Source organism: Podarcis filfolensis, assembly GCF_964270895.1.
Source record: "Podarcis filfolensis genome assembly, chromosome: 1".
Taxonomy (NCBI): Eukaryota; Metazoa; Chordata; class Lepidosauria; order Squamata; family Lacertidae; genus Podarcis; species Podarcis filfolensis.
In genome coordinates, this window is record NC_139604.1 from 136354259 (window position 1) to 136381417 (window position 27159).

Sequence of the window (27159 nt, forward strand, 5' to 3'; positions counted from 1 at the left end):
ACCCCCCAGCTCTTGCCTTGTCTGTCTTAACAGTGACAGATCTTGCAGTTGCAGCTGGGGGCAGTTCTGGATTCCTCTCGTGATTGCAGCACTGATACCAGGCCAGAGAAACCAGAAGGGTGACGTGGCAGGATACAGCCACTGCACGAAGGCCACAGAACCCTCTTCCCCATAAGCACCTCAGAGCGGAGGCTGAAGAGGGCAGCTGAGGGGCTAGCGCATCCATGAGGGGCTGCCATCATGAAAGGGGCTGCTAAGTGCAGTTCAGACTCCAGCAGAAGACGCCTGTTTTCAGTATGGCTGACCTATAAGTCTTTGACATATCTTAGAAACCTACAAAATGTTCTCCACCGCCCCCCCCCCCGGGTTTATACCTGTTGCAGACTTTGGCTTTGCAGCTTCTGCCATGGTGTCTTCAGATATGCTTTTGTCCCTGTTTTCAGTTTGTGACTTTCTGAATCTTTCACTTGTGTCTTCAAAAACAAAAGAGAAAAACAAGACTGGTATTGTTACAAGTGATATTGACCTCTATTACTCCTCTGTCTCCTCCTAATTAAATTTGTATATCATCCTTCATCTGAAAACCACAAGGCAGTTAACAATGTAAAACCCTCAAAGTACATAATAAAAACAAGAACAAAAACAAAACAGTAGTGCTCCTGCTCCCGCCCAAAAAACACATTTAAAAGCACATTGACTGCTAATCAGCCAAAGGTCTGGTTGCATAGGAACATTTTTGCCTGGGTCTCTGGGCAGACACAATGAGGCTAAGCTTGCAATTCAGAATCCTTGTACTGAAGCTTGTGCAGATTTTCAAAGGCTCTAAAAACAAGTTTAAAGTGAATCACACTGTCTCTCAGGGACCCACTGTCTGGGGGCTTGCAATGCAAAGCTCAGTGAGCCCATTCAGAATACCTTTCCATTATTTGATATTAAGCTGGAGCTTATTAAGAAGGTCTGTCAGAAGTGTCCAGAATAGAAGTAGACCTCCATCTTGAACGCAGGTCAGCCACACAGAGTTACACTATGGAACTCATTTCCAGAAGAGGCGGAGAAATGAGACCAATCCATGGAGGAGGAGGAATGGCCTAGAGGCCATGGATGGCTCCTAGCCAGGATGTCTATGCTCTGCCTCCTGGTCAGAAGCAGCAATACTTCTGAATCCCATTTGCTGGAAACTACTGGAGGGGAGAATTGCTCTTGTGCTCCCAAAGGCATCTGCTTGGCCACTGGACTAGAAAGGGTCATTCGCCTGGTCCAGCAGGCTCTTCTCATGTGGAATTATCTGCTTCGGTGTCCACACTTGGGTAGGATGTGATTTTATGTTGATCTCCCCCACTCTCAACCCGCATCAGATTATTCATAGACTGGGGAAACCCCAACTAATTGGGAGGAAAGTTCAGGTTGTCACTTGGATGAGGGTGACATCATGGGGACAATGCAAAAGCCCTGAACCCATGAAGTGCATTGAATCCCCTTGGACCTGCACCCCCAGGCAGCGAGCAAGCAGCTCCTTCCCTGCCACCACCTCTGGTTGGTAAGTCGCTGTGGCTCCCTGGGCAAGCAGATGGCCAGCTGTTCTGGAAGGAAAAGCAGATTTGCTGCATGATGAAATATGCTGTGTCTCATTCCGGGCCTTCTTAAAACAACACAAAATTCAGAGTGGGACAGACTGCAGGAGACAGAAAAGACGCTGCAGCAGTGTGAAAGAGAGAAGCAGGGACACCCCAAAGCAGGGAGCTTTGGCTGGGGCTTGTGGGTTCCAGGGAGGTGCCTGGTGGGCCTTTGGGGGGGGTGCTGCACGCTGGGCCCACCTTGCTGTGAGCCAGCAGGAACCTTCTCATGGATCCGGACGTGCCAGGAGAGTCCTGCATTTTGGAGGCTCTGCGGGTGGCTGCGTGTGCGTGCATCTGCCTTGGCTTTCCTTCAAGGGCCTCCCACACACCTCCGGCGGTGACCTTTGGGCACAGAAGGTTGCAGTTGTTATCTTGAAGACCAACAGAAGGCGATTGGCTAGCAATCCAGCCCCACCTTCATCTGAGCAGTTTTGCATATTTTGGACTGTAATAAACAGCTTTCCTTCGTCCTGCAGTCTGGTGAAATGCAGTTTTTGGTCATGGAGACTTGGGGGGCCCCTAGCATATTTCTTCTGCTATGTGCTGCTTGCCTCTTCTTCCTCTCAATCTGGAGGAAGGCGCCTGGCCGCCAGAGGCTCCCTCCAGGCCCCCAGCCCCTGCCCTGGGTGGGGAACATCCTGCAGCTGGACACCAAGGACTTCCCCAGATCTTTGGAGAAGGTAAGCCAGCATGCAATACGGGCAGGTGGGGGCTGGCAGGCTAGCCTGGCATGGAGCCCCACGGCAAGATGGGGCTGTGCCACCCCAGGGCCTGTGCCACCCCAGGGCCTGCCCAGCAAGAGGCCTGAGTAGTTCACCCTCTTGGTCTTCACAGTCAGGAGGCCCCAGATGTTTGCAGACCGAGATTCACTTTGCAATGTGAGGGTTCCCAGGAGGGCTGCTTTGGAGCAAGGGGGGACCGCATCCTGCAGCGTGCCTCTGCCACCCTGTCTCAAGGAGACGCACGTGGTGGTGAGGCTGCAGGACACACTGGGGCCCAATAAGGGCAGCCCTGCCCTTCTCAGCTGCCCAGAGGCACCACCTAGGAGCTCCTCCTTACAGCAGCATCAAATGGCTGCAGAAACCGCCAGCGAAGGAGACTCTGCCTGGGTAGGCGGGCCGAAGGCACCTGGCTCAAAATAAGCAGCCCTCTTCTTTTTTAAATATATTTTTATTTGATTTTAAAATATATATAAACATACAACAAAAAACAATTCAAGATCCAACTATCAAGATTACTCTGAATTTCCTGACTTCCCCACATCCCTTCCATGGGTCCTTATGATAATTTTTACAACTGCATATCAATACTTATCCAAATTTTTGTCCTTCCAAATTATCCATACTTTCCATTACTTTACAAGTGTGTTTAAAATCCTGCTAATGTTTTAACCTGCTTACAATGGTCTCGTAAATAAATTATGAACTTTCCCCATTCTTTTGTAAAGTTCTTGTCTTCTTGATTTCTGAACTTCCCAGTTAATTTTGCCATTTCAGCATAGTCCATCAACTTGTTTTGCCACAATAAGCAGCCCTCTTCTAGGGCTCCCAGAAGGGCACATCCCTCGGCGGAGGAGGCTGGGCCGGGGCTCTTGGGGTGCAGCCTGAGGGTCCCCCCAGAGAGGTCAGCCTGTACTTGCGCAAAGGAAGCCCACCTCCCTTCTCTTCTGACAGCTCAGCCAGAGGTACGGGCCCATCTTCACCATCTACCTGGGCTCTCAACGGGTCGTGGTGCTCTATGGGCACGAAGTGGCGCAGGAGGCCTTGCTGGCCCAGGGAGACTCCTTTGGGGCCAGAGGAAGCAACCCCATTCTGGCTAAAACAGCCAATGGAACAGGTTGGTTTCTAGAAGAGCTGCACGCCAGCACACGCACAGCCTCCAGCCCCTTAGGGAGAGCCCACAGGGGCTTTGTCAAAAGTATTTATGGGCTGCTTTCTAAGGTGTGGCTTATGCAAGGCAGTGAACGCAACACAGGAATGCCCCCCTCCCCGCGCCACCCATTAGGTCTCTGCTGGGCGTTTGACTGACTAAGGTCCACATCTCCCCTTCATGGGGGTGGGGTGTTGGTTAAGGTCCAGAGGCCAGGAACCGAGGAAAAGTAAGTAAGTACTGGGGGAGCTCCTTGTTCCAAGTAGTTCTCTGTTTTGGACAACCCTCCCCATCCCCATTCCTGCTCTCTTTTCCCGCAGAAATACAGATCCAAGTCTGTGGCATCAGAAAGGCAGATTGTTTTCCCCTGTGCAATGAGGCCGAATCCTGTACATGCCCCATTCGCCTTCTCTCTAATTGCCCTATTAAGCTTCCTTGGCTCCTGTGGTGTGTGAGAGACAGACAGACAAATTCCACCCTCTGCGGCTCAGCTTACGGCAGAGGGACAGCACAGCCCTGCGGTGGGGGGAAGCATCCTGGCCCCACAAGGCCCCTTTGCCCCTCATGCATTGCCTTCCTCTCTGCGTGTCCTCAGGAATTGGCTTCAGCAACGGGGAGACATGGAGGCAGCTGCGGCAGTTTGCTGTTGCCACCTTGGGCAGCTTGGAGGTGGGGGAAAGGAGCTTTGAGGAGAGGATCCAGGAGGAGGCGAGTTTCCTGGTGGAGAGACTCAGAAACACAAATGGTAAGGAGGCCTCTTTTCCTCACCTCCAGACCACACAGTGCTACGGGCTCCTCAAGCAGACTTCTTTTATTCCAAGTAGCAAATGGCTGGTGGCTCATAGAACTGTGAAGCTGGGAGGGACCCGAGGGTCTTCTAGTCCAACCACCTTCAATATGCCAGACTGCGCTAACTTTTTGGCTCCACAGGACAGATCCTGATCAGGATTGGCCTTGTGGGCAGAAGAACCTAAGGGCCTGCTGGATCAGGCCAAGGGGAGCCCATCTGGGCCAGCCTCCTGTGCTCACAGGGGCCAAGCAGATACCCCATCAGAGGCAGTTTTAGGGTAGCGTGAGACACCCTGCAGGGGGCACCAAAACAAGGCTGTAGAACAGAGCGGGGGGGGGGCTGGATTGTAGTGTTGCATAGACGTGAAAGCCCAAAGTCCGCCACTACCCCCATGGGAAACCCCCAAGCAGGATCTGAGAGCAAGAACAGTCCCTCTTGTGAGAATCATTTCTGACTCTGGCTGTGGAAGCAGAGCAGAGTCAACGTGGCCAGAAGCCATCCTTAGTCCTCTCCCTTGGGTCTGGAGATGGGCCCTTACCCTTCCTGGCCTTGGAGGGGAGCCTGACCGGATGCAGCCGGGATCTCCCCACAGCCTCGAAATGATGCCCCTGTTTGTGCCCTGGCAGGAAGGCCCTTCGACCCATCTCGCTTCCTCAGCCAGGCAACTGCCAACATCCTCTGCTCAGTTTCCTTTGGCAGTCGTTTTGACTATGAAGACGAGGAGTTCCTGGGATTCATCCATCTGGTTCAAGAAAATGCTCTTCTCCAGTCCAGCCCAATGACAAAGGTGAGCACACAGGCAGCAGGAGGGGAGGGGCTTCTGTTCCAGCCATTCAGCCACTGGGGGGGGGGGCGATGCTCTGTATAGGATGTGCAGGGAGGGCAGAAGATGGCCGAGGTTCCTTTCTTCCTGTGGGGCAAGAAGTGACCCATCACGCAATCTATGCCTGAGGTAGCATGGGGGCCCTTCTGTGATGGTGTCCCCCACCAGCACTTCCTGACTCTGGTCTGTGTCTGCTCCTGCTGCTCCCATCTCCCTCTGCCAAGAGGCACAGACAGAAGACACGCTCCCTTTCAGACTGCACCCAGGGCATTCCCACTGCCGACTGGGGAAGCCACAATCCATATCTATCCTGTATCTACCCTAAGAAATGCTGCATTTTGATGTCTTTCTCCCCTAAATCAGCATTGATCAGAATTGAGAAAAAACAGGTAATGTGCACACAGCCACACAGTTGGGGTCCTTTGTGGAAAACTCCCTAAAATGCCTGCACCGTCTCACCGAAAAGGCAGCGCCTGCTACCATCAGCCGGGCCCTTCCAATTCCCCTTGCCCACCAGGTGAGGGGAGCAGGAGGGGCTGGCTAGGGCGGGTCCCCAGCAGTGGGTGTGGGGCTGGAGAGGTCAGCTTTCTCCCTTCACAGAGACGGGTCCCAAGTTCGTGAACCAAGGGCTGAACAGGGGGGAGCAGCTCCAACCCGCTTGCTCCCCTTAAGCCGCTCAGACGCTGGACCCCGGCTGACCAAGGAGTGGGTCAGAGTGCCTGCCCCCCACCTGCCAACTCACTCCTGGGCTGCAGCATGCAAGGTAGCCTGCAAGAACAGAGAGCTGAGCTATGAACATCCAGAGGAGGAGGAAGACATTGCGGTGGGTGGGGGTGGGCAGAGGAGCAACATCTCCTGTGTAAACTCTATGCACTACCCTGGGGGGGGTGAGGGGGGAGGTTGGCTGGCTGGTTTCCAGTTTAAGATTTTGGAAAAGGCTGCCTGATGTGAGCAGTTATTGGGCTACTCAGGTCAACCTGAACATAGGGCAGGCAGACTGGAAATGCCATTTGAATGGTAAGAAATGCTCCTTTTTATGGCCAGGCAACTATAGAATCCCAGAACTGTAGTGTTGGAAGGGACCCAAAGGGCATCTACTCCAACCCCCTGCAATGCAGGAATCACATGATGAGTTTTACCTCCTGCTCTTCACAGCTGTACAATATTTTCCCGGCAATCCTGGAATACTTCCCTGGATCTCACAAGAAGATATTTAAAAATACAGAGGAGTTAAAGCGTTTCATCTCAAGGCAGGTGAAAAGACACCAGGAGACAACGAAGCCCAGCCAGCCTCAGGACTTCATTGATGCCTTTCTCGTCAAGATGGAGCAGGTGGGGGCGTGTCACCTGCCTCCTTGGCTGTCCTGTCTGCAGTGATCCCTGGGACACCCTGCTCAGAAGCTGATCCGCTGTCTCACTGGGTCTCACTATGGCGGCCATCCGAGGGCAGGTGCCATGTGCCATGTGGTGCATGTGGTGCTGTGCCACCCCTGGCTGTGTGCTCAGCAGAGCCTCTCTGCCACGTTTCCAGACTGGAGGTGGCAGGGAAACATGTCTGTATGAAAGGGGGCGGCAGGGCACATTTTTTGCTCTGGAAGCCCACATCCAGGGTCAAAGCGCCCCCTGTTCCCACCTTATGCTGGGCCATGGCAGCAGGGGCAGAGGGAGGGGGCACAAAAGGCTTTGTTCTGCTTCTCATTGCACCCCCTTCCCCCCAGCTTTACGCAGGAGGTCAGGAGGGAGTGGGGGGTGGCTTGGGTAGCGGGTGGGTGTGCTGAGGAGAGGGATCCTGGAAGGTGGCAGGTTGGGGAAGTCCTCTCCCCTCACACAGGATGAGAGGAAGAGTTTTCCAGGACTGGGACTTATCTCTGCATTGCAAACACGACAGACAGGCCCAGCCCCAGATCCTTGGGAGGTGTTTGTGGTGGAATTCTGTAATGGCAGAGTTACTTTGGGCAAATAATGTGCTTTGTGCATCAGTCGTCTCTTCCAACCTCCCTACAGGAGAAGCAGAACAGTGGGTCCGTGTTTGATCTTCAAGGTTTGGTGAGGAGCATCTTAGACCTTTTCATTGGAGGAGCAGAATCCACCAGCCTCACCCTGAGTTACGCCCTCCTGACTCTCATGAAGCACCCAGAGGTCAAAGGTAGGCAGCACCCTGACAGAAGTGGGGGCTTCTAGTTGGGAGACTGAGGAGCTTGGAAAAGAAGGGGGCAGAGAAGAGGGGCAGGAACAGAAAACAGAGCAAAAAAAAAAAAAAAATCAAATCACACTCACAAAAATCTCACTCTTACTACATCTCGTCTATTTTTACCTTAGAGAAAGTTCATCAAGAAATTGATACTGTGATTGGCTCATCACGAAGTCCTTGCATGGCGGATCTGGGAAAGATGCCCTACACAGATGCTGTGATCCATGAGATCCATCGAACCCTGGTGCTTGTGCCACTGAATCTGCCACATGCAACCACAAAGGACACTCTCTTCAGGCAATACTTCATCCCCAAGGTCAGTTTCTGGCCTCCCAGGTGGCCTCTAAAATGGCCACAAAGAAACCTGTGTGCAGTTTCCTTTCATCCACAGCAGACACTGTGGAGCCTTCTGGGTGTTGGTTATAGTGGAGGAGCGGATTTGAAAGCTGGGCAGGGCACGCTCAAGGGCTTTCCAAACACACAGCACCAGAAATGTGCAGCCGGCACTTTGCACGTGAATCAAGGCCACCCTGCCAAGCAGTCCCCTCCATGCAGCTGCAACCAGGGCAAGCCTGAGACTCCTGAGGGGCACAGGAGCGCCCAGAACGGAGGCCAGGGCTGGGGTGGGAGTAAGTCATTTCTCCATCAGGCCCCTGGTCCCCAGAGGCGGTTACTGAGGGCTGCCCCACCTGAGCCAGGCAGAGGGTGACCCCAGACCTCGAGGGCCTTGTCTGCGACTGCACCTGCAGGGCAGAACTCTCTACTTCCTTCTCTTTTGGAGAAGAACCTCTTGGGCCCAGGAGGGTCTCCTCTCTTTGTCCCCCCACCAGGGCACCACAGTCTTCCCTGCTCTGAAGCCTTCGCTGCACGACAGCAGAGAATTCCCCAACCCACTGCAGTTTGATCCTGGGCATTTCCTGGATGATAACGGAGGCCTGAAGGAGAGCAAATTCTTCATCCCACTTTCCGTAGGTAAATAGATGAATCCTCATTTTACAGCTGAAAGGAATTTTGCAGCCAAACAGGTTCTCCTACGCCTCATCCTAATTCCAAAGCATGGCTGGAGTCTCTGGCTGCTTGGAGGGGGGGGGGGTCACAGACAGCCGTAGATTTTGTGCCCACAGCGTGGAAGAGCTGCTCTGCCTCCCCCCCCCCAATTTAGCATCTCATTTGGTCCCCCTTCCTGCCATCCCAGCCGGTGTGGCTTTGCCGTTCCAAGGATGCAGCCAGGGAGGCACTTCCAGGGCTCACCTCCCTTTCTGCTTGCAGGCCAGCGGGCCTGTATTGGCAAGAAGCTGGTGGACATGACCATCTTTGTGACCTTGACATCCATCCTGCAACACTTTGACCTGGTCCCTCTTGTGGCTCCTGAGGACCTCGATGCCTCGCCAGCACCAGCGTTCCTGACAATGGTCCCCAAAGCCTACCGGCTCCGCGTTGCCCCTCGCTGAAGGGTGGGAAGGTGGCCATCCACACGGCTGCCACAGCCATGGCTCAGTGGCATGTTCTGTTTTTATTGTAACCTGCCTCTTGGAAGGGTTCTTGAAAGCTGGGAGGGGGGGTGAATTGTTGGAGATTGTAAATATATTACAACAAAGGGCAAAGAGAAAAACGGGTGGTGGGTGGAAAGGATGAAGCAAATTTAAGGTTTATAACTCATGGCACAAAAAGCTGTTCTATGCACGGGTTTTACATTGACGCTGCATTGCGGGGAAGCTGCAGGAAGGCAGCAAAACCTCTGCTGGGCCCCTGAGAGAAGAGGCGGGTGTGGGGCTGGGGGATCCCCTTTGGCCTGGGCTGGCTGCAGGCGGCTCCTCTTCCAGGGAGCAGCTGGTGGCATGTCACTTTGGGCTGAGCAAGTTAAAGCAACTAACAAATTCAATAAACCATAGTAATTGTGTACCCCTTGGTTCTTCCACATGTATGTTCCACCCTCCCCCAGAGACACTTGCCTGGCCGCCCCACATCACCTCTTTCCCCCCACTGGTCCCAGGGGCCCATCTGGTTGCAGCTGAGGCCGGGGCAGAGGGAGGCAGGCATGGGGGAAGGAGAGGAGCATCAGCCAACCCTAGGATCCGCCTCACCCTACCCCACCCCTCAACCTCCTGCACAGAGGGGGGCAGTCTGCGGAAATGTCCATGAAGAAGCCACCAGCTCCCAGGGGCAGTGTTGCATGCAGCCCCCTGCACCCACAGGGGAAGGAGGAGGGATAGCTCCCCCCCTTCTGCTGATTCCCGGGGGTCTCAGCCCAGTAAAAAAGGAGGGAAAGTCAAGTACAGTGCCCCCTGGGAGAATAATAATAATAATAATTTATTATTTGTTCCCCGCCCATCTGGCTGGGTTTCCCCAGCCACTCTAGGCGACTTCCATAGAAACCAAAAATACACTAAAATATCACACATTAAAAACTTCCCTGAACAGGGCTGCCTTAAGATGTCTTCTGAATGTCAGGTAGTTGTTTATCGCTTTGACATCTGATGGGAGGGCGTTCCACAGGGCGGGCTCCACTACCGAGAAGGCCCTCTGCCTGGTTCCTTGTAGCTTTGCTTCTCGCAATGAGGGAACTGCCAGAAGGCCCTCGGCGCTGGACCTCAGCGTCCAGGCAGAACGATGGGGGTGGAGACGCTCCTTCAGGTATACTGGACCGAGGCCGTTTAGGGCTTTAAAGGTCAACATCAGCATTTTGAATTGTGCTTGGAAACGTACTGGGAGCCAATGTAGGTCTTTCAAGACCGGTGTTATGTGGTCTCGGCGGCCGCCCCCAGTCACCAGTCTAGCTGCCACATTCTGGATTAATTGTAGTTTCCGAGTCACCTTCAAAGGTAGCCCCACGTAGAGCGCATTGCAGTAGTCCAAGCGGGAGATAACCAGAGCATGCACCACTCTGGTGAGACAGTCCACGGGCAGGTAGCGTCTCAGCCTGCGTACCAGGTGGAGTTGGTAGACAGCTGCCCTGGATACAGAATTGACCTGTGCAGTCCGTGCTTCTGCCCATTGCCATGGGTGGCCCTGCTGAGCAGACTACACTTTCCAGCAGGCTCCACAGTGTAGATTTCAGAGCAGAAGAAACTGATGATTGGCTATGCTCTAGGGAACAAAGGATGAAGGGTGATGGACTTGAATACAAGGAAAGTCAGCACAAGACAAGTGGTTCATTTTGACAAACACAGGAAAGCTGACAAGAGAGGACCTGTGATACACTTATCTGATGATTCAGAGGGAAAAAATGCAAGCCCTCATAAACGTCCCTGAATTGATGTATAGCATTCCAGATCTACCACCTACTGTCAGACCTCCTAGCACAGATGCTGAGCAGGAAGGAGAACCAGAGGAGCAGATTACAAGAAGTGGTACAACCAGAGGGGAGGAGACTGATGATGAGGCACCCTGAGGTCTACAGGTATAGGGCAGCATACATTTAATCAATGATGATGATAATGTTACAAACGTTGGGTGCCACCCCCACTCTGCTGAGCTGCAGCAAGAGTCCAAGGGGTTCCAGGCCTCACTCAGGGTCTGTGGTCCTTTGGAGAACTGAAACACAGAGGAAAGCATTCACAACCCCGCGGAGCCCATCGCCCAGCCCTTCCCACAGTCATAAGCAATACATAAATAATTAAAAAATACACAACCAAAATATACATACTGAACAATTTCCTCATAAATCACAAGATCTGAAGAAGAAGAAAAACCCAGCAGGAACAGACCCGACTCACAAAAACAACCTCCTAAGCCCAAGATTCTGTTCAGCAGCTTCAGCTTTTGCAGCAGAAGTCAGGGCCCAAGGCTCCCAGGCTAGGTGGGAAAAGGCCTTTAAAGCAGGGAGCAGGTCTTCCAGGAATCTCAGCCAAGGTGGCCTCAGCAGCCTCTTGGGTAAGACAGTTGGAGGTGTTAAAACCAGGAACGGGGGGGGGGGCAGTTAGAATCATAGAATCATAGAATCATAGAGTTGGAAGAGACCACAAGGGCCATCGAGTCCAACCCCCTGCCAAGCAGGAAACACCATCAGAGCACTCCTGACATATGGTTGTCAAGCCTCTGCTTAAAGACCTCCAAAGAAGGAGACTCCACCACACTCCTTGGCAGCAAATTCCACTGTCAAACAGCTCTTACTGTCAGGAAGTTCTTCCTAATGTTTAGGTGGAATCTTCTTTCTTGTAGTTTGGATCCATTGCTCCGTGTCCGCTTCTCTGGAGCAGCAGAAAACAACCTTTCTCCCTCCTCTATGTGACATCCTTTTATATATTTGAACATGGCTATCATATCACCCCTTAACCTCCTCTTCTCCAAGCTAAACATGCCCAGCTCCCTTAGCCATTCCTCATAAGGCATCGTTTCCAGGCCTTTGACCATTCTGGTTGCCCTCCTCTGGACACGTTCCACTTTGTCAGTGTCCTTCTTGAACTGTGGTGCCCAGAACTGGACACAGTACTCCAGGTGAGGTCTGACCAGAGCAGAATACAGTGGCACTATTACTTCCCTTGATCTAGATGCTATACTCCTATTGATGCAGCCCAGAATTGCATTGGCTTTTTTAGCTGCCGCGTCACACTGTTGGCTCATGTCAAGTTTGTGGTCAACCAAGACTCCTAGATCCTTTTCACATGTACTGCTCTCAAGCCAGGTGTCACCCATCTTGTATTTGTGCCTCTCATTTTTTTTTGCCCAAGTGCAATACTTTACATTTCTCCCTGTTAAAATTCATCTTGTTTGTTTTGGCCCAGTTCTCTAATCTGTCAAGGTTGTTTTGAAGTGTGATCCTGTCCTCTGGGGTGTTAGCCACCCCTCCCAGTTTGGTGTCATCTGCAAATTTGATCAGGATGCCCTTGAGTCCATCATCCAAGTTGTTGATAAAGATGTTGAATAAAACTGGGCCCAAGACAGAACCCTGTGGCACCCCACTAGTCACTCTTCTCCAGGATGAGGGGGAACCATTGATGAGCACCCTTTGGGTTCGGTCAGTCAGCCAGTTACAAATCCACTGAGTGGTAGCATAGTCAAGACCGCATTTTACCAGCTTCTTTACAAGAATATCATGGGGCACCTTGTCAAATGCCTTGCTGAAATCAAGGTAGGCTACATCCACTGCGTTCCCTTCATCTACCAGGCTTGTAATTCTGTCAAAAAACGAGATCAGGTTAGTCTGACATGACTTATTTTTCAGAAATCCATGCTGACTATTGGTGATCACAGCATTCCTTTCTAGGTGCTCACAGACTGTTTGCTTAATGATCTGCTCCAGAATCTTCCCTGGTATTGATGTCAGACTGACTGGGCGGTAATTATTTGGGTCCTCTCTTTTCCCCTTTTTGAAAATAGGGACAACATTTGCCCTCCTCCAGTCTGCCGGGACTTCGCCTGATGGCTATGGTGGAGACTTGGAATTTTGGGGAATTCAGGGGTGTTTGGGCAGTGCCAGAGCCACGCCAAGGAAAGATGGGGTGGCAGAATATTGGGAGATAAACCAGACCTCTGCAGAGTATATTCCGAAGTGTTCGAAGTGCTTCCTTGAGAACAAACCCCGTTTTTCTTACAACAGCCCTATAAGGTAGACCGGGAAGTTCCCCCCGATATTGCAGGAAGTTGAAGAGCAGGGCTCGGGGCTGGAGAGGGGGGTGAACCAGAGACGCGTCTCTTCCTTGTCCCCTGAACAAACATCTGTTGGCAGCACTGGCTGCACAGTCCCAAAGAAAGGACACGTTCCCTCTCTCTCCTTTCCCGCCATTCAAATTAGTCCAAAGACAAGGTCCCTCGGAGAACCTTCCTTTTCCGGTACAGGAAACCCCTGAGCTCCGCAAAGCCCTTGCTGAGATGTTAATAAGGGTCTTAAACAAACAAAGGAAAGTTTCGAACAAGAACCGCTCAGCCCCCAAGCCCAGGGAATCCCCCAAAGAGAACAAGGCAGGAACTCCCTCCCGGGCCAGGGGGCGGCTTGCCAAGGGTTAAAAGGCATGGCGCCGGATTCCTAGAGCGGACAGGAAAAGAAGGCATCCCGAGCCCAAGCGAAGGGTTAAAAGGCATGGCGCCGGATTCCTAGAGCGGACAGGAAAAGAAGGCATCCCGAGCCCAAGCTAAGGGTTAAAAGGCATGGCGCTGGATTCCTAGGAAAAGAAGGCATCCCGAGCCCAAGCGAAGGGTTAAAAGGCATGGCGCTGGATTCCTAGAGAGGACAGGAAAAGAAGGCATCCCGAGCCCAAGCGAAGGGTTAAAAGGCATGGCGCCGGATTCCTAGCAAAAGAAGGCATCCCGAGCCCAAGCTAAGGGTTAAAAGGCATGGCGCCGGATTCCTAGAGAGGACAGGAAAAGAAGGCATCCCGAGCCCAAGCGAAGGGTTAAAAGGCATGGCGCCGGATTCCTAGAGAGGATAAGAGAGGAAGGCGGGCGCAGGTCCCTCGCTGGTCTCTTCCGCTCGGGTCTCTCTCCTCCTGGCAGCCTCGGAGGGTGAGTCTTTCTTCCCCGGGGGGCGCCGGGGGCGGGGGAGCCAGTCCCGGGGCCGCAGCCGGTGTGCGCGGGGCCCCCCGGGGCAGGAGGGAGCTGAGCACCTCGGCTCTTCCTCGGGGTCCAGGCGCTGCTTGCCGCCCTGTGGAGGCATCTCTGGGTCGGGGGGAAACGGGCGTGCAAAGAAGCCCGTTCAGAACGAGAGACAAAGCACATTGAGTATTAACAGGCGGGGTAGCCAGACAGAACCATTTGGACATAAATATCTATGCAAAAAATGAAAATGAAAACCTGAGCCATGCAATCCGTAGAGAAAGACGGTCGGAAGATTGAAGGCGGAGACAAGAAAGCGCTTCTTCCTGCGGTGAACTATGGATCTCCCTCCCGCAGGAAGGACGGATTGTTAACCCCCGGGGGTGGGACGGGGGAATCTCGCCTGGCAGCTCTCAGCCCTCACAAGACTCCAACAGTCAGTGCCGGAATGTAAATACAGGCATGTGATATAACAGTCCCACACATCTGCAGCACGGAGGATTGAAATCCCCAACATTCCGAACTAACCACGTTCCCCAGGATTCTTTGGAAGCCATGGCTCTTTCAAGGGGTCTGATTCTGCTTTGAAGGTACATTGCAGGTGTGGCCTGGGCGTGCTTTTTCCTTTCTTCTTTGAATAACTTTTTATTGAACTTTATAAACAAGGATAATAGAAGTAATGAATGATACCAATAATTAGACCGAGTCTTCTCATGTCATTTGTATATCACAAAAATAGCAAAATACATCTGCAGGAATATCTGCAATATATGTTTCATTATGAGTGTTCAACGTAGGATTCCTTGGTTCGATTCCTTGGTTCCTGAATTGGTTTAAACAGAAGCAACATAGCATAGCCAAACTCCTAGAGAGGCAAGCTTGTGGTTGCTCTTAGGTTAACTCTCCCCCCCCCCCTTTCATGTTGCAAATGGAAGAATGCTAGATGCCCTCATGGTCCCTTCCAACTCTACAAATCTGTGATTCTTAATGGAAATGTTGGTCTATTGATGAGTTGTGGGAGGGAGGCTCAAAGTGAAGATGATGATTTATGTTTATATTAAAATTTAGATCAACCAGATTGAGCCAAATACTGATGATGTGTGTGTTTTCTTCTGTAACCTCAAGGGGCAACAAAACCTCTGCAAATTCCAGTAGGCAAGTTCCCCACTTTCTGGAGGATGTATGTTACTGCTGTTCTTGTTGTTATTGTTATCACTATTTTTACTACTACTCCATTTATTATCCAGGGCGGGATACAGCAATTTTTAAAATCAACATTAAACAGAGTTGAAGCAAAATACAGTCACAGGAATAGGGTGCGTCCTGTAAACACATGTCTGCGGTGTCAGAGGCTTTGGTGAATAGCGGAAGGTGCCAGGTGTGCTTCTGTGGAAGGGAATTCCCCAACCAAGGAATGCCTCTCTTGGGACTTGCCCTTTCCAAAACTCTGAGCGTGGTGAGACTACCAATAATAATAATAATAATTTATTATTTGTACCCCGCCCATCTGGCTGGGTTTCCCCAGCCACTCTGGGCGGCTTCCAACAAAGATGAAAAATACACTAAAATGTCACATATTAAAAACTTCCCTGAACAGGGCTGCCTTCAGATGTCTTCTGAATGTCAGGTAGTTGTTTATCGCTTTGACATCTGATGGGAGGGCGTTCCACAGGGCGGGCGCCACTACCGAGAAGGCCCTCTGCCTGGTTCCCTGTAACTTGGCCTCTCGCAGTGAGGGAACCACCAGAAGGCCCTCGGAGCTGGACCTCAGTGTCTGGGCAGAATGATGGGGGAGGAGACACTCCTTCAGATATACTGGACCAAGGCCGTTTAGGGCTTTAAAGGTCAGCACCAACACTTTGAATTGTGCTCGGAAACGTACTGGGAGCCAATGTAGGTCTTTCAAGACCGGTGTTATATGGTCTCGGCGGCCGCTCCCAGTCACCAGTCTAGCTGCCGCATTCTGGATTAGTTGTAGTTTCCGGGTCACCTTCAAAGGTAGCCCCACGTAGAGCGCATTGCAGTAGTCCAAGCGGGAGATAACCAGAGCATGCACCACTCTGGCGCGACAGTCTGCAGGCAGATAGGGTCTCAGCCTGCGTACCAGATGGAGCTGGTAAACAGCTGCCCTGGATACAGATTTGACCTGTGCCTCCATGGACAGCTGTGAGTCCAAAATGACTCCCAGGCTGCGCACCTGGTCCTTCAGGGGCACAGTTACCCCATTCAGGACCAGGGAATCCTCCACACCTGCCCGCCTCCTGTCCCCCAAAAACAGTACTTCTGTCTTGTCAGGATTCAACCTCAATCTGTTAGCCGCCATCCATCCTCCAACCGCCTCCAGACACTCACACAGGACCTTCACCGCCTTCACTGGTTCTGATTTAAAAGAGAGGTAGAGCTGGGTATCATCCGCATTCTGATGAACACCCAGCCCAAAGCTCCTGATGATCTCTCCCAGTGGCTGCATGTAAATGTTGAAAAGCATGGGGGAGAGGACAGAACCCTGAGGCACCCCACAAGTGAGAGCCCAGGGGTCTGAACCCTCATCCCCCCCCCACCACTTTCTGAACACGGCCCAGGAGGAAGGAGCGGAACCACTGTATGACAGTGCCCCCAGCTCCCAGCCCCTCAAGACGGTCCAGAAGGATGTTATGGTCGATGGTATCAAACGCCGCTGAGAGATCCAGCAGAACTAGGAAACAGCTCTCACCTTTGTCCCTAGCCCACCAGAGATCATCAACCAGTGCGACCAAGGCAGTTTCAGTCCCATGATGAGGCCTGAATCCCGACTGGAAGGGATCCAAATGGTCCGCTTCTTCCAGGCGTGCCTGGAGTTCAGCAACCACTCGCTCAATCGCCTTGCCCAAGAAGGGAAGATTTGAGACTGGGCGATAATTGGCCATTGTGGCCGCATCTAAAGATGGTTTTTTAAGAAGCGGTTTAATAACCGCCTCTTTCAGCGGGTCTGGGAAGGCTCCCTCACGGAGGGAAGCATTCACCACCCCACGAAGCCCATCGCCCAGTCCTTCCTGGCTAGCTTTTATAAGCCAGGATGGGCAAGGATCCAGGAGACAGGTGGTTGGCTTCACTCGTCCAAGCAGCCTGTCCACATCCTCGGAGGTAACAGATTGGAATTGATCCCACACAACTTGACTAGACTGGACTCTAGCACTCTCTCGCCCTGTCCCTGCTCCCACGGTGGAGTCTACTTCTTCCCGAATCTGAGCGATTTTATCTGCAAAAAACTTTGCAAAATCATTGCAGGAGATCATGTGGCCCGTACTGGGCCCCGATGTCGCAGGTAGTTTCGCTAAATTGTGAACCACCTGAAAAAGTCTCCTCCTGCTGTTTTCTGCAGATGCAATAGAGGCGGCAAAGAAAGTCTTCTTCGCCGTCGCTATCGCCACTTGGTAGGCTCGACGTTGAGCTCTAACCTGTGTCCGGTCAGATTCGGAATGAGTTATCCGCCACCGGCGCTCTAGCTGTCTCAACGATTGTTTCATTGCCCTCAGATCCGTGGAAAACCACGGGGCTGTCCGGGCTCCATGCAATCGGAGAGGGCGCTTCGGAGCCAAACAGTCAATAGCCCTGGTTAACTCCACATTCCAGCGGGCCACCAGGGAATCGGCTGAAAGGCCATCAACATGGGATAAAGCATCCCCTACCACTCTCTGGAAACCATTTGGATCCATTAAGTGGCGGGGGCGGACCATCCGAATTGGTCCCACCTCCCTGCAGAGGGGATGGGTCGCAGAGAAGTCCAGTTGCACCAGGAAGTGATCTGACCATGGCACTTCTTTCGTTTCGCTTTTACTTAGTGTCAGATCACCAACATCCATAGAGGTAAACACCAGGTCCAAGGTATGTCTGCGGCTATGGGTTGGGCCAGACTTATTCAGGGACAGCCCCATGGAGGCCATGCTTTCCACGAAGTCCCGAGCGGCCCCTTGTAAGGTCGTGTCGGCATGGATGTTAAAATCCCCTAGGACAACCAAGCTAGGTGTCTGCAGGAGAACATCCGCCACAACCTGAAGCAGCTCGGGCAGGGAATCCTTGGTGCAGCGGGGAGATCGGTACACCAAAAGGAATCCTGTACTGCCCCTACTTCCAGAACATGCACTCGGAAAACTGGGTCTTCCCAATAGGACGCCTGGTGCAAACTAATGACTTCCTAAAAATCACTGCAACCCCCCCTCCCCGCCCACATGACCTGGGTTGCTGTGCGTAAGAGAAACCTGGTGGACAAGTGGCGGCAAGGACAGGCCCATCTGCTTCATCCAACCAAGTCTCTGTTACACATGCCAGGTCAAGTCCTCCATCCATGATGAAGTCATGGATGGCAGTGGTTTTATGAATCATTGACCTGGCATTGCACAGCAGCACCTTCAGGTCATGTGGGTATCCCTTGCTGATTCTAGTATCCATCCGGTCAGGACCAGACCCGGAGGCAGGGATAGTCCTCAGACAACGACTAAACCTGCCTCCTCTGTAATGACATGGTCTGGTCTTAGCGTAACTCCTCCTCCTACCCGTGATCACTGAGATCGGTTGTCCCAGTCCATCCCCCCCTGTGAAACATGCCCCAGCCATTTTGTTGGCTGGGACCTACTCCCCGGCAGCCCTGACCCCTCCCCTTAAGAACAAAATAAAACCTTAAAAAAAAAACCCAATAAAACAATACAAACAAAAAACAGTAAAAATTACAAAAACGTAAAATCAAACAAATTCCCAGGCCCAATAAACATCCATCCCACCCCCACCCACCCCACATACAAAAAATTCAAAAGAAAAATTTTAAAACATTTTAAAAGCACTCTGCACCCCTCCAGCAGTAACAGCAACTGTCCTAGTGAGGCCCGTCAGGCCCTGCCCTGGGCCAGGTGGTAAGTGGCAGGAAGGAGCAGGGCCCCCAGACACTCACACAGGAGAGTCCTCCTGGGCAGCAGAGCACAGCAGTCCCTGTGAGGCTTCAGGCCCCACCCCAGGCCAGATGGTGAGTGGCAGGAAGGAGCAGGGCCCCCAGACACTCACACAGGAGAGTCCTCCTCCCAATCCAAAAACATCCAATGGGTATTTTAGAGAAGGAGGTGGTTCTTCAGATAATGTGAGCACCTTGAATGGGGCTCAGAAATGAACTCACAACCAATGCAGCAGTTTTAAAAAAGCAAGTAAATGTGTTCTCAGGTCATTGTGGGGATTAAATGAGGAGGGGTGTATGCCAAGTAGAGCTTTTTGGAGAAAAAGGTGGGATATAAATACAGTTAATAAAGAGAGCGAGCCCACCAGCTAGCCAATAATCTGGTCACTGCATTTTGGACCATCTTCCAAGTCCTCCTACAGCGTGGTGTAGTGGTTAAGAGTGGTGGACTCATAATCCGGTGAACTGGGTTCACGTCTCCGCTCCTCCACACACAGCTGCTGGGTGACTTGAAGAGAAGACAGAGAAGCTGTCTTCTCTTCAAGGGCAGTTTCGCACAGAGGACATTGCAGTGATTCAATCTGATTCAGAGCATGGATTACAAGGGACACCTCCTCACAGTCCCAAAGGGACAGAGATGGCAAACTAGCCCAGAGCTGGAAATGGGCACTGCTAGTCCCTGAGGCCACCTGAGCCTCCAGTGACCCTGCTGGATTCAGGAGTACCCCCAGGCATATATGGCTGTGTGTGGGTTAAGCTTTGTCACACCATCATCATCATCTTCATCATCATCATTATTAATCCACCTTTCACCTTCAGTTCCCAGGGCAGATTACAACATTAAAAACCACATTAAAACTGTTTAAAACAACTTACGATCTCAGAAATAAGATGAGTCTTTCTTTACTTGCTTTTTAGCGCTGTCCCTTGGCTCCACCCCCACGTGCTTTGAACTTACCCCGTCATCCTCAGGGGGTTGGCCAGGTAAGTATCTGGCCCTCAGAACAAAAAAGGGGAGACCCCACACCAGTAGTATGTTTTGAGAACCTTGGAGATTCCAAGTGCTAGAAAATGAGACAGAAACAGGAAAGAAATGTGTTTTTAGCGGGGGAGGACAGGACGGGGAGCAGCTTTTGAGGGCCCCAGGTTTAGGACCCCCACCACAGCCTAGTGTCCACAATGCACTTGGTACTCACTCGTCAGTCGCAGTTCTGACTTCATGCATTGACTGAAAGGCAGGAACAAGCGGGGTATTCATCTCACAGAAATGCCCTCAGTTGTCTGCACATTTTGTATGGCAACATTACTTCTAGGAGGGCTAAATTCTTCCTTTTTCTTTTAGAGAAAGCTCAGAGACTGTGCTGTGGTGCAGTCCAACCCTGGTTCCTAGTAAGACTCATCCACGCTTACTCAGGGAACATTTTTCTTCTCCTGACAGTGTACCAATTTTATAACAGAACAATGCACTTGCTTTGTAGGATTTGCTAGTGCTTCTAATTGGGACAGACAGAACTTGGCAGAAGAAAAAGGGATCTCCGCGAGGCTTCATGAGAGCACAAATGGATGAGCAAGACTCAGCTGACCCTGAAGCAGGAAGAGGCCATGCTATCAAAACTGGGAGCAGTGGGAGTTTCTGGGGAAACTCTCTGCAGAAGGTCCTGGGTGAGGAGGACACCCTCTGCTCAGAGGTGCAGAGCCAGCAGTTCAGGCAGCTCTGTTCCCTGGAGACTGAAGGACCCCGAGAAGTTTGCAACCAATTTTACCGTCTTGATGGTCAGTGGCTGAAGCCAGAAAGGCATACAAAAGTTCAGATGCTGGACCTGGTGATCATGGAGCAGTTCCTGGCTGTCCTTCCACTAGAGATGGAGTGCTGGGTGAGGGAATGCGGAGCAGAGACCAGTTCCCAGGCAGTAGCCCTGGCTGAAGGTTTTCTCCTGAGTCAGGCAGAGGAGAGAAAGCAGGCAGAGCAGCAGGTGAGAGAGACTTTCCTCTGGGTGCTCCTAAGGGGCTCCAAACATGAGGGAGAACATCTCTAAATCCCATCCTTTTTTGGAAAGCATCCAAGGAATGCCTCTGCCATTCCTTTTCCAGTATTTCTCCAACTTCTCTGTTTTAAATCCTTGTTGCTCTTTCAGGGAAAGGAACTGTTTGCAGAAAAGGGCTTGGGTTCCTCAGAGAGGACTCTGTTGGAAACCAGAGAGAGGCTGCTGGGTAAGGATTGATGAGTTCTTTCTACATTTTGGCACATGCTATTGATTTTGAAACTAATATAATGGGTTCTTTGAATTCTTTTGAGGAAGACATTTGGGCCCAACATGGAGTCTACACACACATAAAAACAGTTCTGAAAATGCTTTTTAAAAAATACATTGAATTTTCCATAAGGCTCACCACCGTCATTTAGTGTCACATTGTATATTGCACTGAAAACACACTTAAAGCCTTTTATTTGTGGCTGTGTAGCTGAGTCCCAAGAACCCCAAGGAGAGGAGATCCATTTTTGTAGCATGAAAATGTGAAATGAGTACAAACATCCAAATGCACTCAGCAGGCAAGACTTTATGTAAGGCCCATCTGAAGTTAGAGCCGTGCTGCTTAACCTCTGAGAGAAGCATGCACCTGTGTCTTCCTACTTGCCTTCTTACTTACAGGTGACCAAATGATGCCATCAAGACATGCTCCTCCATCTTTTCATGGTGCTGGAGGGGAAGCAGCGGCTGTGGAACCAGATCAAGTAGGAGGAAGAAGCCTTGTGGGGAAAGAGGCTGAGGGGTGGGGCTGCCTGGGTGCCTCCGGGCCCAAATGAATCTCTCCCCCTCCTCTTGCTGTTGTGAAACTGCCCTTAACAAGTCTGATCATGCCATTCCAGAAGATTTGTGTGCTGTGAATAATCAACAGCCACCTCTCCTTAACTAGGTTTCTGAGTGTTGCTAGTATTATTTACCATATTTTTCGCTCCATAGGGCGCACTGGACCATAAGGCGCACCTAGTTTTTAGGGGGGGAAATAAAAAAAAATCTTATTCCCCACCCCAGCCCCAAAGAGCAGCAGACAGGCTTCTGGAGCTGTCAGGTGAAGCCCGGGTTCGCTGTCTTGGCTTCGTTTTTAGCCGTGCGCAACCTCTCCCGGCTGGAGAGGTTGCGCACTGCCTTGGCTTTGTTTTTAGCCACGGGGCTGGGGCGGGGGAAGCCGAGCTTCCCCCGACCCCAGCCCCCAGAACAGGTCGGGGAGCGGCGGCAAGGTTGCGTGCAGCCTTGCCTCCGCTCCCAGAGCTTGCGGGGCTGGTGGGGGAAGCCCGGGTTCCCCAGCCCCAGGGACCACACATTCGCTCCATAAGATGCACAGACATTTCCCCTTAGTTTTTAAGAGGAAAAAAGTGTGTCTTATGGAGCGAAAAATACGGTATGTTGTTGCACTTTTTTTATATATTTATTGTTGAATGCTAAGACAGGCTTCTAAGCAGTGGCCAGGAGTCCTCTAGCCAGCCACATCAGTTGCACAATGGGGCTCAGCTCCCTTTCCTGCCACTCCTTGTGCCCCCATGCACCCCTTGCAGTTGGCTTTAGCCCCCCCCCCCCCCGCCAAGAACAGCGCAATGGGGAGTAGAGTGGGGATCTTTCCATCTGGCAAGCTGGAATGCTTGCACAGACAGAAGGATTTGAAGTTTCACCCTATTACACAAAATTAATACCCATCATTAAAATACACAACAAAAATTCCATTAAAATGTTAAAACAAGCTCACATAATTGAAATGTGCAGCAAACCCATCCAATTAAAACAACACAGCAATTCACAGGCAGAAAATAGCAGAGCGGTGTACAGTTTATATTCTTCATGCTGTCTAAGAGGACAACCTTTTTCTTTTAGGGTCCAGTGTGCTTTGAAGATGTTGCTGTTCATTTCACAGATGAGGAATGGGTGTTGCTGGATCCTGACCAGAGAACTCTGCATAAGGAAGTCATGGAGGAGAATCGTGAGGTCATGGACTCTCTCAGTAAGACTCCCTCTTGCTTCATAATTTCTGTTTTGATATTGAGTATTGTGACAAACCTCCAGTAATTGGATGGAGCTCAACAGCACCATCTACAGCATCAAGGATTCTAACTCCCCAATGGAGGACTATCAACTGTTTTGTCTGTGCATATTCTCCCTCCAGTTAGGCTTCGGAGCTGTTAGGAAAGTTGAAACAGCTTCTGTCAGGGTTTTTGGTTGACTCAAGAGAAAACTAACATTGGAGATGGAGAAGAGTCCATGATTGGGCAAAGCAAAATCCATCCCAGAAAAGAGTTAGGCTTTATTGACCTCAGGTTCCTATAAATATGTCAGTTAATACAAAGACACTGAACCTTGTAGTAAGACCTGGGTGTTCATCAGTATGCATATAATATCCAGCTCTACCTCTCTTTCAAATCAGAACCTTGGTCCAGTATACCTGAAGGTGTGTCTCCACCCCCATCATTCTGCCTGGACACTGAGGTCCAGTGCAGAGGGCCTTCTGGCGGTTCCTTCACTGCAAGAAGCCAAGTTACAGAGAACCAGGCAGAGGGCCTTCTCGGTAGTGGCACCTGCCCTGTGGAACACCCTCCCACCGGTTATCAAAGAGAAAAACAAGTACCAGACTTTTAGAAGACATCTGAAGGCACCCCTGTTTAGGAAAGCTTTTAATGTTGGACAGATTATTGTATTTTAATATTTTGTTAGAAGCTGTCCAGGGTGGCTGGTGAAACCCAGCCAAATGGGCAGGGTATTATTATTAATAATAATACTAATTATTATCAATAAATGAATGAATAAATAATTGTCTAACTCCTTTCTCTTTTTTCTCTCTCACAAGCATTGATTATCATTGTTCCATAATCTGGAGCTCAGTTTCTTCCTAAGGCTCTAATCCATTTCTCTTATTGTCACAGGTGCTGATGAATTGGAAATTAAGAACAAGAGAGACTGCTGCAAAATCCACACAGCGGAGAAGCCATATAACTATATGGTGTGTGGAGAAAGCTTCAGTCAGAGCTTCCATTCCTCTTCCCATCAAAAAAATCCCATTGAGAAGAAACTCTGTCAGTGCTTAGAATGTGGAAACAGCTTCAATTCCAAGAGGAGTTTCACTTCCCATCAAAAAACTCATAGCAGGAAAAAAACATATCAGTGCTTGGAATGTGGAAAAAGCTTCAGTCAAAGCTCCTATCTCATTTCCCATCAAAGAACTCACAGCGGGGAGAGACCATATCATTGCTTGGAATGTGGAAAGAGCTTCACCTGGAAGGCAAGTCTCACTTCCCATCAAATAATTCATACAGGGGAGAAACCATATCAGTGCTTGGAATGTGGAAAGCGCTTTAGTCGGAACTTCCATCTCACTTCCCATCAAAGAACTCACAGTGGTGAGAAACCGTATCGGTGCATTGAATGTGGAAAGAGCTTCAGTCAGAAGGGCCCACTCACTTCCCATCAAAGAACTCACAGTGGGGAGAATCCCTATCAGTGCTTTGAATGTGGAAAGAGTTTCACCTGCAAGGAAAGCCTCATTTCCCACCAAAGAATTCATACAGGGGAGAAACCATATCAATGCTTAGAATGTGGAAAGAGCTTCACTTGGAAGGTAAATCTTACTTCCCATCAAAGAATTCATACAGGGGAGAAACCGTATCAGTGTTTGGAATGTGGAAAGAGATTCACCCAGAAGGAAGGTCTCACTTCCCATCAAAGAATTCATACTGGGAAGAAACCATATCAGTGCTTAGAATGTGGCGAGAGCTTCGCCTGGAAAGTAAGTCTCACTTCCCATCAAATAATTCATACAGGGGAAAAACCATATCAATGTTTGGAATGTGGAAAGAGCTTCAGTCGGAACTCCCATCTCACATCACATGAAAGAATTCACAAAGGGGAAGAGCCATATCAGTGCTTAGAATGTGGAAAGAGCTTCATTCGGAAGGATAATCTCATTTCCCATCAAAGAATTCACAGCGGAGAGAAACCCTATCAGTGCTTGGTATGTGGAAAGAGCTTTAGTCGGAAAGAAAGTGTCACTTCCCATCAAAGAATTCATACAGGGGAGAAACCATATCAGTGTTTGGAATGTGAAAAGAGCTTCAATCAGAACACCCATCTCATTTCCCATCAAAGAATTCATACAGGGGAGAAACCATATCAATGCTTGGAATGTGGAAAGAGCTTCAGTAAGAGGGCCCATCTCACGGCCCATCAAAGAATTCACACTGGGGAGAAACCATATCAGTGTGTTGAATGTGGAAACAGCTTCAATTCCAAGGGGACTCTCACTTCCCATCAAAGAATTCATACAGGGGAGAAACCATATCAGTGCTTGGAATGTGGAAAGAGATTCAACCAAAAGGAAAATCTCACTTCCCATCAAAGAATTCATACAGGGGAAAAACCATATCAGTGTTTGGAATGTGGAAAGAGATTCAGTCGAAATTCCCATCGCACTTCCCATCAAAAAACTCACAGCAGGGAGAAACCATATCAGTGCTTGGAATGTGGAAAGAGATTCACCTGGAAAGGAAGTCTCACTTCACATGAAAGAATTCATACAGGGGTGAAACCATTAAAATGCTTGTGATGTGGAAACAACTTCAATTCCAAGAGGAATCTCGTGGCCCATTGAAGAATTCATACAGGGGAGAAACCATATCAGTGCTTGGAATATGGAAAGAACTTCAGTAAGAGCACCAAGCTCACGTCCCATTAAATAATTCACCGTGGGGAGAATCCTAGAATTGTAGCATTGGAAGGGACCCTAAGGTTAATCTCTTGTCTTTGTCCATGGAGTTTTCTTGGCAGGGATACTGGAGTGGCTTGCCGGTTCCTGCTCCAGGTGGATCACGTTTGGTCAAAACTCTCCACTATGACCTGTCCATCTTGGGTGGCCCTGCACGGCATAGCTCATAGCTTCTCCGAGTTATTCAAGCCCCTTCGCCACGGCAGGGCAGTGATCCATGAAGTGAGTGAGGAGGAATTAAAGAACCTTTTAATGAGGGTGAAAGAGGAGAGCGCAAAATATGGTCTGAAGCTCAACATCAAAAAAATGAAGATCATGGCCACTGGTCCCATCACCTCCTGGCAAATAGAAGGAGAAGAAATGGAGGCAGTGAGAGATTTTACTCTTGGGTTCCATGATCACTGCAGATGGTGACAGCAGTCACGAAATTAAAAGACGCCTGCTCCTTGGGAGAAAGGCGATGGCAAACCTAGACAGCATCTTAAAAAGCAGAGACATCACCTTGCCAACAAAGGTCCGTATAGTTAAAGCCATGGTTTTCCCAGTAGTGATGTATGGAAGTGAGAGCTGGACCATCAAGAAGGCTGATCCCCGAAGAATTGATGCTTTTGAATTATGGTGCTGGAGGAGACTCTTGAGAGTCCCATGGACTGCAAGAAGATCAAACGCATCCATTCTTAAGGAAATTAGCCCTGAGTGCTCACTGGAAGGACAGATCGTGAAGCTGAGGCTCCAATACTTTGGCCACCTCAGGAGAAGAGAAGACTCCCTGGAAAAGACCCTGATGTTGGGAAAGATTGAGGGCACAAGGAGAAGGGGACGACAGAGGGCGAGATGGTTGGACAGTGTTCTCGAAGCTACAAACATGAGTCTGACCAAACTGCGGGAGGCAGTGGAAGACAGAAGTGCCTGGCATGCTCTGGTCCATGGGGTCACGAAGAGTCGGACATGACTAAACGACTAAACAACAACAAGGTTAATCTAGTTCAACCTCCTGCAATGTAAGAATCTCGGCTGAAGCATCCATGACATGACCATCCACCCTCTGCTTAAAATCCTCCAATGAAGGAGCACCCCCCACCCTCTGAGGGAGTTCATTTCACTGTTTAACAGCTTCTACCACCAGAAAGCTCTTCCTTGAGCTATTTCCACCATCTCAGCCTCCTCTTTTCGAGGCTAAACACAGCCAGTTCCCTAAACCATTCCTCACAAGGCTTGTTTTCCAGACCCTTGATCATCTTAACCACCCTCCTCTGCACATAACTGGACACAGTATTCCAGGTGTAGTCTGTCCAAGGACTAGTCTGACCTTGAACTGGACACTATACTTCAGTTGATGCAGACATTAGCCTTTTTGACTGCAGCATCACACTGCTGACTCGTGTCAAGCCAAGTATTACCCATTGTATATATGTGCAGCTGATTATTCCTGTGTTAGTGCAGAACCTTACATTTGTCCTTATTAAAATTCATTTATTGCCTTTTTATACCACCTTTTCCTCCAAGGAGTATTAAAGGTCACAGTCCATCACACTTTTGCTGCATGAGTATACTCATGTGTAGGCACCTTGTTAGCAGCTTCCAGTCCTTCAGCAGAGTTTCTGGAAGCAGTGGTCAGCAGTTGAAGCTACACTTTGAGAAAAAACATTCACAGACACCGTAAAACTCAGTCAAGTGTTTTATTGCTTGACTGGTCATAAATGCTTCACGGTAACACTATTTACAATCATT

At 50.3% G+C, this 27159-nt stretch overlaps 2 protein-coding genes across 6 annotated transcripts in view; both read left to right on the forward strand.

The window, feature by feature from the left end:
* LOC310763462 (cytochrome P450 2H1-like) overlaps nt 1-8979 on the forward strand; it is a 338072-nt gene extending 329093 nt beyond the window's left edge. Inside the window, exons 2-10 of one of the 2 annotated variants that reach the window (XM_083615737.1) lie at nt 1215-2296; nt 3290-3452; nt 4081-4230; nt 4902-5062; nt 6254-6430; nt 7103-7244; nt 7418-7605; nt 8120-8261; nt 8559-8979. In XM_083615737.1, the coding sequence (XP_083471863.1) occupies nt 2102-2296; nt 3290-3452; nt 4081-4230; nt 4902-5062; nt 6254-6430; nt 7103-7244; nt 7418-7605; nt 8120-8261; nt 8559-8740 (1500 nt within the window). In that variant the 5' untranslated portion in view covers nt 1215-2101 and the 3' untranslated portion in view covers nt 8741-8979. Of the gene's footprint in view, nt 1-1214; nt 2297-2389; nt 2726-3289; nt 3453-4080; nt 4231-4901; nt 5063-6253; nt 6431-7102; nt 7245-7417; nt 7606-8119; nt 8262-8558 lie in introns of those variants that run through there. The other variant, XM_083615736.1, reaches the window with a different exon arrangement.
* Nucleotides 8980-13212: 4233 nt separating this feature from the next.
* LOC310762223 (uncharacterized protein) lies at nt 13213-26915 on the forward strand. Of its 4 annotated transcripts, none has more exons than XR_014547899.1 (8): nt 13213-13730; nt 19600-19665; nt 20160-20654; nt 20817-20892; nt 21333-21415; nt 22551-22677; nt 23594-25451; nt 26404-26915. XR_014547899.1 is itself a non-coding variant. In XM_083612922.1 (7 exons), exons 3-7 carry the CDS (start codon nt 20229-20231, stop codon nt 25267-25269), a joined length of 2388 nt encoding a protein of 795 aa, XP_083469048.1. In that variant the 5' UTR covers nt 13911-14361; nt 19600-19665; nt 20160-20228; the 3' UTR covers nt 25270-25364. The 4 variants fall into 4 exon arrangements, 2 of the variants coding, with proteins under 2 accessions (XP_083469048.1, XP_083469049.1); XR_014547900.1 differs by lacking the exon at nt 13213-13730 and adding an exon at nt 13911-14350; XM_083612922.1 differs by lacking the exons at nt 13213-13730; nt 26404-26915 and adding an exon at nt 13911-14361 and having other exon boundaries at nt 23594-25364.
* Nucleotides 26916-27159: the final 244 nt, after the last annotated feature.

Coding starts and splice junctions, on each gene's coding strand:
- LOC310762223 (XM_083612922.1), top strand. CDS start 20,229: ATGAGAGCACAAATGGATGAGCAAGACTCAGCTGACCCTGAAGCAGGA. Junction 20,893..21,332: donor AACCAGAGAGAGGCTGCTGG/GTAAGGATTGAT, acceptor TCTTACTTACAG/GTGACCAAATGATGCCATCA. Junction 21,416..22,550: donor CGGCTGTGGAACCAGATCAA/GTAGGAGGAAGA, acceptor TTTTTCTTTTAG/GGTCCAGTGTGCTTTGAAGA.